At 44.8% G+C, this 17,032-nt stretch overlaps 1 protein-coding gene across 2 annotated transcripts in view; it reads right to left on the minus strand.

Annotated features, from left to right (window-relative positions):
- RFX4 (regulatory factor X, 4 (influences HLA class II expression)) overlaps positions 1 to 17,032 on the minus strand; it is a 174,532-nt gene that overhangs the window by 151,676 nt on the left and 5,824 nt on the right. Inside the window, exon 1 of one of the 2 annotated variants that reach the window (XM_010853382.1) lies at positions 4,214 to 4,283. The exons of the other annotated variant lie outside the window; for it this stretch is intronic. Coding sequence (XP_010851684.1) covers positions 4,214 to 4,283 — 70 coding nt within the window. Of the gene's footprint in view, positions 1 to 4,213; positions 4,284 to 17,032 lie in introns of those variants that run through there. 2 annotated transcript variants of the gene reach the window in all.

The following is a 17,032-nucleotide window of genomic DNA, read 5'->3' on the forward strand; positions in this document are numbered from 1 at the left end:
CAGAGCAGTGCTTCGCAAACATCCATTGGCCTGGCAAGAGGAGCTGACCACGTTGGTTGTCAAAATGCACATAATCCTTGAAGTTTACAGGGCACCCTGACACAGAGAACCTGATCTGAGCTTCACAGTCGACGTCATGGGATAGAAATTTCCACCACGTTACAGATAAGGAATGGCTTCCTCAGTGGCTCAGCGGTAAAGAATTTGCCTGCAATACAGTAGCCGAAGGTTATGTGAGTTCAATTCCTGGGTTGGGAAGATCTCCTGGAGGAGGGCAGGGCAACCCACTCCAGTATTCTTGCCTGGAGAATCTCGTGGACAGAGGAGCCTGACAGTCCATAGCGCCACAAAGAGTCAGACACAACTGAAGCGACTGAGTACGTAGGCACAGACAAGGAAACCACACAGAGCTGTGGCTTGTTGTCAGTGGTGTGGCCGAGGTCATACAGTTCAAAGGTGTTAAAGTCAGAATTCAAACCCAGATCTTCAGGCTCCAAAGCTTATGCTTATTCTTCCCACTGCATCCTACTGGCCGTGAGGCAGGAGATAGATGGGCCTCAGGCCGAATAGTTTCTCCCCTGTGGACAGAAACTCCATAACAGCAGGATCATGGAGGAGGCTGGACCCTGTCCAGATAAAAGATAAAAGACCACACATTCCTCATTCTCGAAGTCAAGGAGACCTCCATGACTACACATGCACAGAAAGGCTCCTTGGGAGTCAAAAATGGGAAGGGGTACCACCCATAGTAAGTGATGTCAACCTACCCATAGGTCTCTTCCCTAGAATCCATCTTGGCTAAGAGATGTGCACACACACAGGGGAGGACCCTAAGATACACCCAATACAGACTCAGAACCAGGCACAGCAAGATGACTGGCCAAAGGAAACCCAGAAGAAATGCCCCATAAAAGTAATTCAAACTACTGTTCTGTCTCCCTGAGCCCACCTGCATGTCTGTCTGCATGTACCCTTTTTCCTCCTAATAAACACATTACCTAATAAACACTGTTTCCCTCCTGTCTATATGTGCAAATTCATTTCCTCATAGCTGACAGGCCAGGGCCTTGTCACTGGCCACTGGCCCTGGCGGTCTAGTGGCGAGGATTCAGCGATCTCACTGTCGTGGCCTGACTTCAAACTCTGGCCGGGAACCCTGCTTCAAGTCACTGCACCTGAGGCCACCCAAGAGCAGGCACAGGCCAGTGGTTCCCTCTCATGCATCCATCTATTCATTTTTCAAATACTTATCAAAAGTCTTCAGTGTAAAGTTCTAACAGAAGAAATGAACAGGGACTTCCCCAGTGTACTAGAAGACTCCGCACTTCTAGTACAGAGGGCGAGGGTTCGATCCCTGGTTGGGGAACTGATATCCCACATGTCAGGTGGCGTGGCCAAAAAAAAAAGAATAAAATAAAATAATTTTAAAAAGAAGAGATGGACAAAAGCTATTTAACAGGAAACCAATATATTACAGCAGGGTATTTCTGATGGGCAAGGGTCTCAGGACCTGAAAAGATGTTTTCTTATGCATTCTTTTTATTTCCCTCACTCAGCTTAAAACCCAGTATTCAAAAAATTAAGATCATGTCATCTGGTTCCATCACTTCATGGAAAATAGAGGGGAAACAACGGAAACAGTGACAGATTTTATTTTCTTGGGCTCCAAAATCACTGCAGATGGTGACTGCTGCTGCTGCTGCTGCTGCTAAGTAGCTTTAGTCGTGTCTGACTCTGTGTGACCCCATAGATGGCAGCCCACCAGGCTCCTCTGTCCCTGGGATTCTCCAGGCAAGAATACTGGAATGGGTTGCCGTTTCCTTCTCCAACTTATGCATGCATGCTAAGTCGCTTTAGTCATATCCAACTGTGTGCAACCCTATCAACAGCAGCCCTCCAGGCTTCTCTTTCCACAGGATTCTCCAAGCAAGAATACTGGAGTGGGTTGCCATTTCCTTCTCCCGCAGATGGTGATTGCAGCCATGAAATTAAAAGATGCCTGCTCCTTAGAAGGAAAGCTATGACAAATCTAGACAGTGTACTAAAAACCAGAAACATCACTTTGCCAACAAAGGTCTATATAGTAAAGCTATGGTTTTTCCAGTAGTCATGTACGGATGTGAGAGGCGGACCATAAAGAAGGCTGAGCACTGAAGAATTGATGCTTTCAAACTGTGGTACTGGAGAAGACTTTTGAGAGTCCCTTGGACAGCAAGGAGATTAAACCAGTAAATCCTAAAGGAAATCAACCCTGAATATTATTTGAGGGACTGATGCTGAAACTCAAGCTCCAATATTGTGGTCATCTGATACAAAGAGCCGACTCATTGAAAAAGACCCTGATGCTGGAAAAGATTAAAGGCATGAAGAGAAGGGGATGACAGAGGACGAGATGGTTGGATGGTATCACTGACTCAATGGACATGAGTTTGAGCAAGCTCTGGGAGATGGTGAAGGACAGGGAAGCCTGGCATGCTGCAGTCCATGGGGTCACAAAGAGGTGGACATGTCTGAGTAACTGAACAACAGCAACATTTCCCTCCTTCTTAAAAATGTAAATTCTAACAACCCTGAGAATCTTGTTTGGTGCCTAGTCCCCAAGGGCCTGGAGTAGTGTCAAGCACAGAGCTGGCAGTGATGGTTGTGATGAAGTGAATGAAAGAAGAGGGAGCATCCTTCCTCAGGAAGACCTCTGGGAAGAAACAGCATTGGAGCAGAGACTGAACCTGTGAGGGAGTGAGGACTTCCGAGATTCTGAGACCTGGAACCACAGAGACAAAGGCTCACAGGTGGATCGTGAATGACCTGTTTATGGAACCTATTTATGGCTGATGCAGAGTAACCCCAGGGAGACAGTACAAGATGAAAGAGAAGATAGAGGCAGGCCAGGAAGAATGTGGAGCCAGTGGTTAGAAAAACTAGCTTTCAAAGCCCAGTCCTTTCACTTACTAGCTATGTAACATTGAGATGGTTCCTGAACCTTTTTAAAGTCCTGCCTCCCAGGTTTCTCCAAAAATTAACTGAAATGACACAGGTAAAGCACTTAGCATGCTTGTGGGAAAATGAGGGAAGCATGGTCTCTATCCACCAGGTGCTCACAGACGTGGTGGGGACAGTCAAGCATATATTGAGGGCTTTCCAGGTGGCTCAGTGGTAAAGAATCCACCTGCCAATGCAGGAGACGCAGGTTTGATCTCTGGGTCTGGAAGATTCCCTGAAGGAAGAAATGGCAACCTACTCCAGTATTTTTGCCTGGAAAATCCCATGAACAGAGGAGCTTGATGAGCTACAGTCCATGGGGTTGCAAAGAGTCAGACACAACTGAGGGACTGAGCATACACACACAGCATTTATTGAGTGCCCTCTCCGCGCTGATCACTCTGCTTTACCTCTCTTCCTCACAGCAGTTCTGAAACAGAGCCCTGAACAGCTCCAACACTGTAAGGAGGAAAGTGAGTGTCAGACAAGCTAGGTGAAGTCACCACTACAGGTCTGTCTGACCCCAGTGCTGTTGGCTGTCACCCTGGCACCCTGCCTTTCTAAGCCAGCAGGTAACTGGGAGTATGTCTAGATTACAAAAAGGGGCTTCCAGCTCAGCTGGGCTGTTTCACAGAGGGTAGGGGGGAGGGCATTTCAACTGGCCCTTAAAGAGGTCAGCATCTGCCAGACCAAGGAGGAGAGAAGGGTGTTCTGGCGAAGAGGGCCACCGTCATGGACAAAGGCAGAAAATGGGCTCTGGGAAAGGTGAAGAACCCACTGACCCGTGACCCAAGGCATGGTAGGGGACAGTGGGGGATTCCATTAGGAGCAGATTGCAAAGGCCTCACTGCCCCCTCTCCCAGGCCAAGACGCCTGCAGGCAGCTGGGAGCCAGCCATGACTTTGAGGCAGTGGGGGAATAACACGATGAGCTTTGTTTCTGAGGAACTGGGTGAGAACAGGGAGTTCTTGACTTATGCAATACCTGAGGAAAATGCCGCCTGACTTAGAAAGTGTCACCGGGTTTTAATAGAAGGCGGCATTCATCCACTTTCTATCAACAGTCTTTTGGGGCGCTGCGCTGGGGCCTATTTTAGGAACGCACAGCTTTAGAAATGTTTCATAAAAGAGCTGACAGGCCACACGTGGAGCTACCCAGGGAAGACCGGGCCCCAGGTCCCTCTGGGGGTGCCAGGGTGCACCCTCACACCCCTCCCCCAGACCCCAGGCATTACCAGTGGACCCGCGCCTCCAGGGCCTGCTCCTATCTCCCCTCAGGCCAGGACGTGCGTTCCTCTGGATCATTCTGTCTTGGCCCCTTTCCTCTCTCCCCTGGGGCTCCCCACAGTGGTGACACACAGGTTCGTGTGGGAAGTGGGCCCAGGAGGCCGGCAGCTGTGGCCTCTCCAGGGTGGGGGTGCCTCAGGTCAGTGGGTTGCCATGGCAACACCACAGGCCTTGCCCCAGGGGCCGCTGGGTTCCAGGAAGGGACCCTTGTCCCTGCCTCCAAGGGGCAGCCCCACCCTGGCCCTGCTCTCATTCCATCCCTGGCCCACCAAACAGTGATTTGGCACCGACTGTTTGCCAGGCTCTGAGGCTCTAGTGGTGAAAATGCAGCAAGGTCCCTGCTCTCAGAGAGCTTATAATCTGTGGTGGAGATGGAGGAAAACCAATAAACAAGAAGACTTAGAGCACAATGAGTGTCATGAAGAAATGAAGCCAGGGAATAGGATAGAGAGAGATGCGGGTGCGGTTTTAAGGGGCAGGGACACTGAGGGCCTCTCAGAGGAGGTGATGTTGAAGTGCAAAGGCCCAAGGTGGAAGGGGGCTCGAGGGTGTGAGGAAGAGCTGGGAAACCAGCGTGGTAGGGGAAAGGGAAGAAGGGGGAGGGCTGTAGGAAATGAGGTCAGGGAGTTAGGATGCGCGACTTGCTGGCCGGAGTAAGAACCTCATATGTATTCCAAGTGTGCTAAGATTCTGTTGCAGGGTTTGATCAGGTGACATGAACTGCACTGGCTCAGAAAGGACAGCCTCAGCCTGTGAGGGGCCTTACATTCATACATCCCACTGTTTACCAACTCTTTATGGGGTAACTTGTTACAGGCACTCAGCTAGACAGTAGGAACATAGCAGGGAAGAAGACAGGCAGTGTCTGTCTTTGTGGAATGTTAGCGTTTAGTGCGGGAGTCAGCTATTCAATAATCTCACAAATAGAGATGTCATTACCAAGAAAGCCAGGGGAGAGGGGAAAAAAAAGGTCTGGTCTAACCCATGAGAGTCAGAGAAACTTCTCAGAATAAGTAGCATCAAACTGACGGCTGAAGAGTAAGAAGACACATATTCCTACCCCAGGTAAACAGAGGGAGGATGGCAGGAGAGACAGCATGTGCAAAGGCCCCGGGGCTGGCAGGAAAATGACACATTCAAGAACAGGTATTAATTCAACATGTGCTTAATGAGACTGTCCTCCTTAACTAACATTCTGTAAGGTGCTGTGTGGCATGAGCACATAAAAGCACTGCCTCCATACTCAGGGCTGGGTTAAGGAGTCTGGATTCTATTCAGTAGAGGGTTGAGAACCTCTAAAAGTTTTCAAGCAGAGTGTGGCAGAAGCAAATCAGCTCTGTGGGCAGCTCCATCAGGGGCTGCTGAACACAGTCTTAGTGGGGGAGGGAAAGGGAAGCATGAGACCCTACCTCTTATCATCTAAACCTGGACACTTCTGATACTGAAAAGCAATGCTGGTAAGAATTTTGCTGGGACCATATACATAAACCAGGTGTTTCCATGGTAGTTCAGATAGTGAAGAATCTGCCTGCAATGCAGGAGACCCAGGTTTGATCCCTGGGTCAGGAAGATCCTCTTGAGAAGGAAATGGCTACCCACTCTAGTATTCTTGCCTAGAGAATTCCATGGACAGAGGAGCATGGCTTGCTACACAGTCCATGGGGTCACAAAGAGTCAGACACGACTGAGCGACTAACACACTGCACATAAACCAGGACTGCCCCAGGCTAACTGGCACTTGAAGTCCCCCTAGTAGGAGGCCACTACAAGAGTTTAAGTCTTCAAGGCTTGAATCAAAACAGATGAGTGAGATGAGAAGAGATAAGAAATGTGTCCTCTTTCTAGCTAACTGTATCCACTCGTCTGGCCTAGCCACAGTGTCCCATGTCTCTTCTTGATCTGCTGGGGTCTCAGTCACTGCATTATGTGAGTGAGTCCAAGGTGACACTTTTGCCATCTCCTGGAATGGTGCCTCTCAAAGCAAGCACCATCATCCTCATCAACATCATCATCATAGCAATGACTTGCCCAAGATCACACAGCCTAGCAACTGAGCCAGCTAACTCTAACCTAAGCATTAACTTACGTTTTGTTGTTGTTGTTCAGTTGCTAACTCATGTAAAACTCTGCGACCCCATGGACTGCAGCATGCCAAGCTCCTCAGACCTCTACTATCTCCTGGAGTTTGCTCAAATTCATGTCTATTGAGTCAGTTATGCTATAGAACCATCTCATCCTATGCCGCCCCATTCTCCTTTTGCCTTTAGTCTTTCTCAGCATCAGGATTTTTTCTAGTGAGTCAGCTCTTTGCATCAGATGGCCAAATTTATTGGAGCTTCAGCCTCAGCATCAGTCCTTCCAGTGAATATTCAGGGTTGATTTCCTTTAGGATTAACTGGTTTGATCTTCTTATAGTCCAGGGAACTCTCAAGAGTCTTCTCCAGCACCACAGCTTGAAAGCATCAATTCTTTAGTGTTCAGCCTTTTTTGTGGTCCAATTCTCACACCCACACATGAGTATTGGAAAAACCATAGCTTTGGCCATATGGATCTTTGCCAGCTATGTAATATCTCTGCTTTTAAATATGCTATCTAGGTTTGTCATAGATTCCCTTTCAAGGAGCAAGCATCTTTTAATATCATGGCTGCAGTCTCCATCCACAGTGATTTTAGAGCCCAAGAAAATAAAATCTGTCACTGCTTCCACTTTTTCCCATCTACTTGCCATAAAGTGATGGGCCTGAATGCCATGATCTTAGTTTTTTGAATGTTGAATTTTAAGCCAGTTCTTTCACTCTCCTTTTTCACCCTCATGAAGCGGCACTTTGGTTCCTCTTTATTTTTTGCCATTAGAGTGGTACCATCTGCATATCTGAAGTTGTTGATATTTCTCCCGGCAATCTTATGAGACCCATAATTACACATCTTAAAGTCTCGTTGTGAGCACTAAGCTGTGTCTAAAATAATACCAGACACACAATATGTGCTCAAAAATGTTATTGCCCCTTCTTACTTTAGGAAAACTCAATGTAGAAAACTCTGAAGTGAGTAGAGATTAATGAAGATGTCATTATTTGCAACATAACAAGAATTAGCAAGGGAAGCCCAAGGATACACCAATGCCAATATTTCACAGATCCTGAACTCACCAACAGTTTTCGGAGACTAGAGAAAATTAAACCTAAGATGTTCAGTGCCATCTCCTGTCAAAGATAAATGCAATGTAAAAGCAGCTCCCTGCTCTGAAAATATCCCTGAGAACACCAGAGTTAATGTACATAATTGCTTAAGCAGGTTGGGAAATTGTCATTTTCTCTCCACTTTTAGCAGTGGGGAGAGCATACCTGGAGAGCAGGCGGCACAGGGAAAGGAGTGGCACAGAGCAAGCTGTAGACGCATGGAGCCACCATGAGTCCCAGGCACCTGTTTATGCCTGAGGCACTTTTCTGGTTTGTTTGAATTAATATTGTAGTAGTTAAGGACACGTGACCGTGGGCTCAACTGCAAGGTTCAAGTCGGACTGTCTTGCTGTCACCTTGGGTGAGCAACTCCACTTCCCTGAGCCTCAATTTTTTTTAATCTGCAAAATGGGAGTGGTAATAATGGCACCTCATGGGATTTGTATAGTGAGGCACAGAGTATTTCCATGATAAGCACTATGTAAGTCTTAGCTACCAATAGTGTAATTCTTATATCAGACCCACCTCCCCAGCATTGTTCTTTAGCTCCTTCCTGTTATCATTCTGTTTGATACTTGGATCTCTTGGTGCATGGCCTGGGAAGCCAGGAGGGCATTAATTCTAATCCTCCCCTTAAAATGGGCTAGGTAAACTCCACAACCCTGGGCAAATTGCTTAACCTCATGGACCTCAATTTTCTTCCTATATTAAAAATATCTACCCCGTGAGGTTATTATGAGGATTAGGAGAATAACATGCTCCTAATATTAGTACTTAGTACTAATATGCTTAGTACTTAATATTAGTACTTAGTACTAATATGCTCCTAAGAATAAGCTCCTTAAGAGCTGACTGTACCTGATTCCCCACTCTTAGGACAGCGCTTGGCACAGAAGAGCAGCTCAATGAGGAGAGAAGAGGAAGGGAAAGAAATAAATGAATGAAGCACCAGCTCCATGCCTGGTTCACAGGGGCTCAGTGAATCTGCAGTTAATCTATCAAGGACTTGCTTGCACAAAGCCTTGAGTCAGGCTTTCTAGAAAGCAGGCAGAGAGATGCAGCATTCCTCACAATATGAAAGAGGGGTTGATTAATATCTTAAATAAATACTTACTGAGTGCTGACTTGTGTCAGACACTCTGGCAGGTGCTTTGCACTTCACTAAGCACAGAGAATAATGACACGGGTGGAAATTTTGAGAAACAAAGGAAGAAGCATCAAGTAAACACGGAAAATGAGGATGGGAAGTATGTACACACTGAGAGCCAAAGTTAAGCCAGTCAGAACTTGAGGCACAAGGGAAGCCCCCAGCCCCTTCCCTGGAACTGCCTGTTTTTAATTTGTGTGGAGATGGCCTGGCTTCAAAAAATGCAACTAGCTTTGGTAGCATAACAACCTCAGTTTGGATACTCTTGCCGTATGAAGCAATGCAGGAGATGCAGGTTCAATCCCTGGGTCAGGAAGATCCCTTGGAGAAGGAAATGGCAACCTACTCCAGTATTCTTGCCTGAGAAATCCCATGGACAGAGGAGCCTGGTGGGCTACATTCCATAATGTCGCAAAGAGTCAGACACAACTTAGCGGCTAAACAACAACAACAAAAATGAACCAATGCACGTGACTAAATCCCATGGAGTGACAATTTCCCTAAGTACAGGATGGGAATGATCCTGCCCAGGTCACAGGCTTATGAGGTCACATGTTGAAAAGACTGAACATCGTGGAAGTGCTGTGGAAAGTGTTTTCTTCTCCTATGCAGTCTTGGGCAGAGGGCAGAGACAGGGAGTGGAGAGAAGCCCTTGGAAGCTATTACAGGGACTCAAGGAGAAGCAAGTCCTCAAAACCCCTTTGTTTATTGAGCTTTTACAACATGCAAAGGCCCTGTGCAGACCCCTTTATATGGACTAATTCATTTAATGTTCACAATACCCTATAAGGTAGGTGCTATGCATGGCCCCACCTTACTGACAAGCAAACTGAGGCTCAGAGAGGTCACATGACTTGCTGAGTTCAGATTATCTAGCCCATGGCAAAGCCAGTTCTTACTAAGCCTGTGGGATTCCAGGGCCAGAGCAGTTAATGATTATATCAGTGATGGCAAACGATAACATGCTATGCAGTGGAAGGGGCTGGCTGTTATTTTAACAACCAAGGTTTTTATGCCTAACCAAGCAGTGATAAAGAATCTGCCCACCAATGCAGGAGACACGGATTTGATCTCTGGGTTGGGAAGATCCCTTGGAGTATGAAATGGCAACCCATTCCAGTATTCTTGCTTGGAAAATACTATGGACAGAGGAGCCTGCTTGGGCTGCAGTCCGTGGAGTCACAGAGTTGGACTTGACTGAGCACACACACGTGCATTATAAGGAAAAGCAGGCAGTCTGTGAGTAAATAGGTATGAAGCCTTTGATGATGTAAGATGTCAAATTGGCCAGAGTGACTGGCAGGCGAGAAATACCTTCCCAGCGGTGGTGCCAGGTTGAACTCAGATGAAAGGAATACATGGTATGAAGGGACCCCCACAGGAAGGAGCCCCTTTGAATGCCTTCGGTCAGCAGCCTTGGCCAAAGTCATCTCTCAAAGACATCTCTAAGATCTCCTTCTAACTCCTGGTCTTAGGCGGCAAGGAGGCAGTCTGATTTTGAAATCAGAAAAATTGGTGTTCAAATCTTCATTTGCCGCTAGCTGTTTGGCTTGGAGATGTTACCTGGGCTCTCTGCACCTCAATTTCCTCTTCTACAAGATGGGTAACTAATGCCACAAGTTGGGTATGAGAATTAATTGAGTTAACATGCATAAGCATTTCACACAGTGATTGGAAAAGGTTATAAATGTTATTAACTTGCTATTCAATTTCAAAAAATGAGTCACATTGTTAAAAAAGCAACAAATAATTTTGAAAATAGCTCATTAGGTCAGCCTGCCATTAATTACCAAAATAATTTCAGTGTACTTTTCTCCTTCCCTCCCTCTGTCTCTTTCTTCCTTCTTTCTCTCTTCATTCCCTTTCCCTTCTTGAAAATAATCTATGTATCAATATATAGTCTCCAGGTACTATGTACAATTAGATGGATTTTGTGGGGTTTTTTTCCCCCTTTCTTCTTTTTAAATCACCTTTCAATACCAAGAAAAACTTTAAACAAAACACAGACCCACTGGGAATGCTATCTTTAGGTTCCTCATCTCTTGGACCTCTCTGGATCCCCTCTGCCCAGTGTGATTTCCCAGCTGTGCTCAGGGCTCAGCCGGCCTCTGAGTGATTCTCATGCCTGGTACGGTGTGGCAGGGACCAGCTCCAGGCAGGCAGCCCTCCTGGCTCCCAGTGCCTCTGGGGTGCCCTGCAAGGTAACACAGGCAGAGAACACTCTGCAGCCTGGGCACCCAGAGTAAACCCCAACGAAACAGAGAAATAATTCATTCTTCTAATCACAGCAAAGTTTTCAAACTTTAAAACAGAGCCTTGATTAGAAGAAAAGCTGTGGGTTTGTTTTTTTTTTTTTCCTAAAAGCCTGGCATTTCTGAAAAGGTCCCCTACCCAAACCACAGCAACCTCAAAAACTTTGCCCACTGAGTCGAAAATAAAAGTTCACGGAGACCAAAGGCTCTCTCACAACAACAGCTCAATGCTTTAGAAATCTTCTTTTCAATGTTTAAAAATTTGAACATTTTAACTGAGGGCCTCAAGCCGTCTGGAATCTTTTTCCTTGTAAAACTCCCAGAGCTTTCTCAGCCAAAGTTACTTATTTTTTTATGATGTCTAATAATGCTTTATGGATAAACTATGTTGGTTGTGTAAAAGACATCATCAAGTAAAAGAAAAAAACTAAAAACAAATTTTAGCTGTTTTAGTAGTTGCATAAGGATGACATAAAATTAGTTATTTTCTTTTTGATCGAATAAAGAGCTTACAGAGGCATCCAAATTCTCCCCCAACTCTAGATTTTTTATCAGCAATGAAACTGAACACTACAAAGAAAACATGTCAAAATGTTTAATAGGTCAATTCCATCATAAATATATGTGAGTTTATGCTATGAGCCCAATTCTGGAATTTTATAAGACCCCAATAACTTCAATAGGAATTTCACTTACCCATGAGCATTTAGAAGCAGTACACAAATTATAAATACAGTACATGCATGAACACCCCTAATTTAGACTAATCATTTGGGGAAAAGATGATGTGGAATATCATCAATATATCTCAAATATCTCCCATGCTCATTTTTGAAAAATTATAAATCCTGTAATTGTAACATTCAAAGAAACACTTCCTTCTTCAAAAGTCTAATATCAGCTTGAAATGACTTCACAGCAGTCACAAGATTCAAAATAAACATGTTGACATGTTTCTCCACCAGATGCACTTGTGCCTTAAAAATTAGTTGCAGCATGATTAGCAACCACTAATCACTCTTAAGATTATTCAAATGACAGTCCAAAATCTAGTTCAGGAGTAGTTCACTTGTGTGTTCACTGATAGTGCACTTCCTTCAACACGATGGATTCAGAGGATCAGTGCTTATGAAGTAGTAATTCTCCTTTCTGGTTAAATACAAACCTGCTGCATTCATCAATCTCACTTAGGCTGCGTCTAAACAATGCTGACCTTTAGCACAAATCGGTTGTCAGAAAACACGCAGGACACTAAGCCCTAACCAACCTTCACTGTGTTGCAGCCTTTTCAAAAGCTTTCTCATTATCGCCTTAAATTAAAGCAAAACAATCACAACAAGATAAACCCAACACATACAGATTCACCTGTCTGCTGATGATTTTTGATTTCTCAGAGGCAGATTATGCTTTTATATTTCACTGAGGATTAACCAACCACAAAAGCGGAAACTATACACCTATTTTAAAGAACTTCTGCTCTGAGGATCAGACAACAGAGACCACACAACCTACGGGCACAGGTCAACCCAGTCCCCGTTGTCCAAATTTGGACCCTGTGAGGACATAAGGGCCAAATTGCATTCTTCTCTGCTTTGTGTGATCTTTCTCTCTTAAAGAAAGCTGTTAAATATTTCAAAAACTAAAAAAACCACAATGTAGATAAAATCAAGTTGTAAAAACAGAAAGAGAACAAATGGACATTTTCTCCTCACAGTAGAAAAATATGCAAGAAAGGCAAAAAGGACTAAACGGGTTTCCTGTTAAAACGAGTTTCAGAGAAAGACTCACTTGAAATTGAATTCTTTACTTCTTGAAAACCAAGTGTAAAATGGTTCAGTCTTTAGAAGAGTGATGCCTACAAGTATGGAGGGGGTGGATGAAGAACGTAGGCCATCACCTTCCAGAACAGAGAGGGCATCGGGGTTGTGCAAGGAGGCTTCTCTGACAGCTCCTTGCAACTCTCTTCCAGGAGTCACATCCCAGTCAACAGGTGTTGCTTCTACAAAGACACATTTTCCTCTTCCTTTAACAAACTGGAAAACACAAGGGTAAAACCATGGCGAACAGAAGCATGAAAATGCCTTGTTCATGGAAAAGGTAGAGAAATGAAAATAAGATGAATCCCTCAGTCCAATCCTCTTAGAAAAGAATTATTTATCCTGACATGAGAATTGAGACTACTGGGGGGCTTCCCCAGTAGCTCAGTGGTAAAGAATCCACCTGCAGTGGAGGAGACGAAAGAGACACGGGTTCGATCCCTGGGTTGAGAAGATCACCTGAAGGAGGAAATGGCAACCCACTCCAGTATTCTTGCCTGGAGAATCCCATGGACAGAGGAGCCTGGCGGGCTACAGTCCATGGGGTGGCAGAGAGTTGGATACAACTGAAGCGAGTGAGCAACGCACCACACTTAGTACAGAAAACATCTAGATATGCAGAAACAATCTAAATTTTTTCAGGATTCTTATCCCCTTTTCCCAACTAGACACCTAGAATTTGGCAGAGAAAGACCAGATAGTTATTTTTAATAATAATAAGATCTGCCACTTACTGAGCAATTTCTAGGAGCCAAGTCGGAGAAGGCAATGGCACCCCACTCCAGTACTCTTGCCTGGAAAATCCCATGGATGGAGGAGCCTGGAAGGCTGCAGTCCATGGGGTCGCTGAGGGTCGGACACGACTGAGCAACTTCACTTTCACTTTTCACTTTCATGCATTGGAGAAAGAAATGGCAACCCACTCCAGTGTTCTTGCCCAGAGAATCCCAGGGACAGGGAAGCCTGGTGGGCTGCCATCTATGGGGTCACACAGAGTCGGACATGACTGAAGTGACTTAGCAAAAAAAGAAAAAAGCTTAAAGTGCACAATCTCATCATATCCTCTTTTTGTTCTTATTGAAGTATAGTTGACATACAATATTGTAAGTTTCAAGTGTACAACACAGTGATCTGACAATCATATACATTCCCACACAATCACCATGACAAGTCCAGTAGCCATCTGTCACCATACAAAATTATTACAGTGTTATTGACTACATCCCTGTAACTTATTCATTTTATAGCCAGAGCTTGTATTTCTTAATCCTCTTCACCTATTTCACCCAACAACCTCCCCCTCCCTGGCTGCTTATATTCTATGAAGAACACTGGAAGGTAAGGAGGGGATTTTTCACACAGAAATAAGGAAAGCAAGGCTTAGAGAAGTTAGGTCATTTTCCCCGGGTCACACAGCAAGCAAGTGACTGAGTTGAGATTTCAGCCTTAGCAAAGCCCATGTTCTTTTCATTAAGTCACACCCACATCCACCTGAAGTCATGGATTAACACACATATGTGTGAATGACTTCTAGCTGCAATATATCGTTTGTTAAATTACCAAAAGGCTACATAAATAATCACAGTACTGAATGGCTTCTGCCTCATTTGTGTATCTTGGTTGTGTCTATATATGAGCATGAATGAAGCCTAGACATTCACAAAGTGAATGATAAACTTCAAATGAATCCCAACAGTACATTTCACATCTGGAGTAAAGAGATGTCCCTTTTTTTTAGTTCTACCAGTTTACTGCTCCCAACCCATCTCCCTCTACCCTTATGCATGCGTGCTCAGTCATGTAACCCCACGGACTACAGCCCGCCAGGCTCCTCTGTCCATGGACTTATCCAGACAAGAATACTGGAGTGGGTTACCATTTCCTTCTCCAAGAGATGTCCTTTTTTTGTCCTTATTTTTGCCAACAACAATTTAAAATTTTGTCTCCACAGTATAAAGGACTATCCTTACACTTTCTTATGGGGAGATAATAGCATGTTTTGCTAAAATGATATGAACTTAGTTGGACATCCTGTTCAACACAACCCTCTCCCTTGCTAAAACAAAAAAGAAGAAAAAGATATTACAGCCTTGTAACCAACAGTGTGGAATACTTATCGGTTAGGATACTTATCCACTTTAAGGACATCCTTTATCTGCCTCCATTTTCCAATGTATAAAATGGAGTGGATAATAATAGCACCCCTAATATATACTTTAAAATATAACTAATAATGAATTTAAAGTGCTAAGTACACGTCTGGCATATGAAAGGCATTTGACAACCATTAGCTTTAAAAACGAAAACAAAAAGCTAGATGTATTACTTGCCTTCTTTCCCAGGAAACTATAGCACACACAATTAAGATCAATCTTGCTCCCCATGTTGTCAAGGTGCATCTCAGCTTAGCTTCTAGAGTTCAGAAACTTTCTTGTTTTGAGCCTGTTAGTTTCTTCCTTCAAACTGTGAGTGATAATAGTTTCTTCTTCATAGCATTATTGTAAGCATTATTTAGATAATGCATTTAAATTAAAATGCTTATCAAAGACATATAGTAAGTATTGAATATATGCTACCTGGTACCACTTTTACATTGCATACTCACAACAGTCCTATCAAACCATTCTATCAGTTCCATAAGTAAGTTGAAGCCCAGCAATATCCAGCTTCCAGACCAAAGACACACAGCTCCGTGGGGCAGAAGGGCACCCTGTGAGAGGCAGCAACCTACCCACCACCACGCTCTATCTTCCTTCATCTGGAGAACATTTTCTCCTCATAGTATGTATCACTGGCTGAGATTATTTTGGTATTTATCTGTTTGTCTGTCTAGAATGTATGCTCCAGAGGAGCAGAGATGGCATTTTTTAAGCCCAGCATTTAGCAGAATGCAGGGCAGGCACATAGAAGACACACAGAATTCTTGAATGGAGGAATGAAACAAGCTAACATTTGCCCAAAGGCTGTACCCAACTGTTTTGAGGCACTGCTCCCTACCACTGCCATCATTTAAAACCCTCTTCAAACCCAGATCACATGACAGCTTCAGCGAGGTTTTCTCTGGAGCGTGAGGGCACAACATTCCTTGCTCTTTCACTTTCATCCATGCATTTCCTTCTCACCAAGTTGGATTCAAACCCACCTGGTGGCCAGCGTCATCACCAAGCCACACCAGGCTAGCACTCTATGAGTGTCCAGCTGAAACAGCCTGGGTGGAGAGAGGGAATGGGCTTTCCCAACCTGGCCTCTGATCTAGCTCTGCCAGGTACTAGTTGTGACCCCCATGGAAGTTCCAGACCCTCTTTCATCCTAAAATGGGACAACACAGAATTGTGATCAGCCGTAAGTGGCTAAGGGCTTCCCAGGTGGCCCTAGTGAATCTGCCTGCCAATGCGGGAGACGCAAGAGACACAGGTTCGATCCCTGGGTGGGGAAAATCCCCTGGAATAGGAGATGGCAACCCATGCAAGAGACATGGGTTTGCTTCCTGCATCACAAAGATTCCCTGGAGGAAGAGATGGCAACTCACTCCAGTATTCTTGTCTAGAAAATTCCATGGACAGAGGAGCCTGGTGGGCTATAGTCCATGGGGTTGTAGAGAGTTAGACATGACTGAGCGACTAAGCACACACATAAATGGCTAATGTGTGGGAAAATGCCCTAAACACGGTTGCCATATGGTAGATAGTCAACAACACAGAGCATGCTTTCCTCCAGGCCCCAAGGGGACCTTTTTTTTCTGTCCCTTGTAGCACTCACCGCTCTAAATATGCCCATACCGTCCCTCATCAAAACTTTTTCAAGTCCTTAACAGCAGGGACTTAGGCCTTATTCATCTCCAGGCACTGCCACCCAACAGGTGCTCAGTCAGTGAGACAGACTAAAATTTCAATAAAATAAAATAAAAACTCTGATAAATTCATCCAAAGTTTTTTTTTTTTTTTTACTTTTACCCAACACCTCCAAATTATCTTTGAGTTACTCTCTTCCCCTAACCTTGATAAAACTGCAAGTATCTTGAGTGGGAAAGAAACAACATCAGAGATCCAACCCGGCTCTCCTGACACACACACACACACCTTTCCATCCTGCAGAGCTGTGGAGCCCTAGGGGCAGCTGAAGACTGTCCCATAAGGCCTGTACAACAGGCAGGGGCAAGCAATCAGGGGCCTAGGCAAGTGGAGACCTGACTCTCTGGCATCCAACTTGTGATGTCACTGTTCCATATCTTTTCAGCCTTTTTTTTTTTTTTGCACAGACACCAGGCAAACACAAGCATCAACTTGACTTAAAATCACTACCTTGCCGTGTTGAAAATGGAAGAGAAACCCTGTGCCTGATGCAGGTCACAAAAAATGCCTCTCTCATGGGG

Source organism: Bison bison, unplaced genomic scaffold, assembly GCF_000754665.1.
Source record: "Bison bison bison isolate TAMUID 2011002044 unplaced genomic scaffold, Bison_UMD1.0 scf7180017864327, whole genome shotgun sequence".
Taxonomy (NCBI): Eukaryota; Metazoa; Chordata; class Mammalia; order Artiodactyla; family Bovidae; genus Bison; species Bison bison.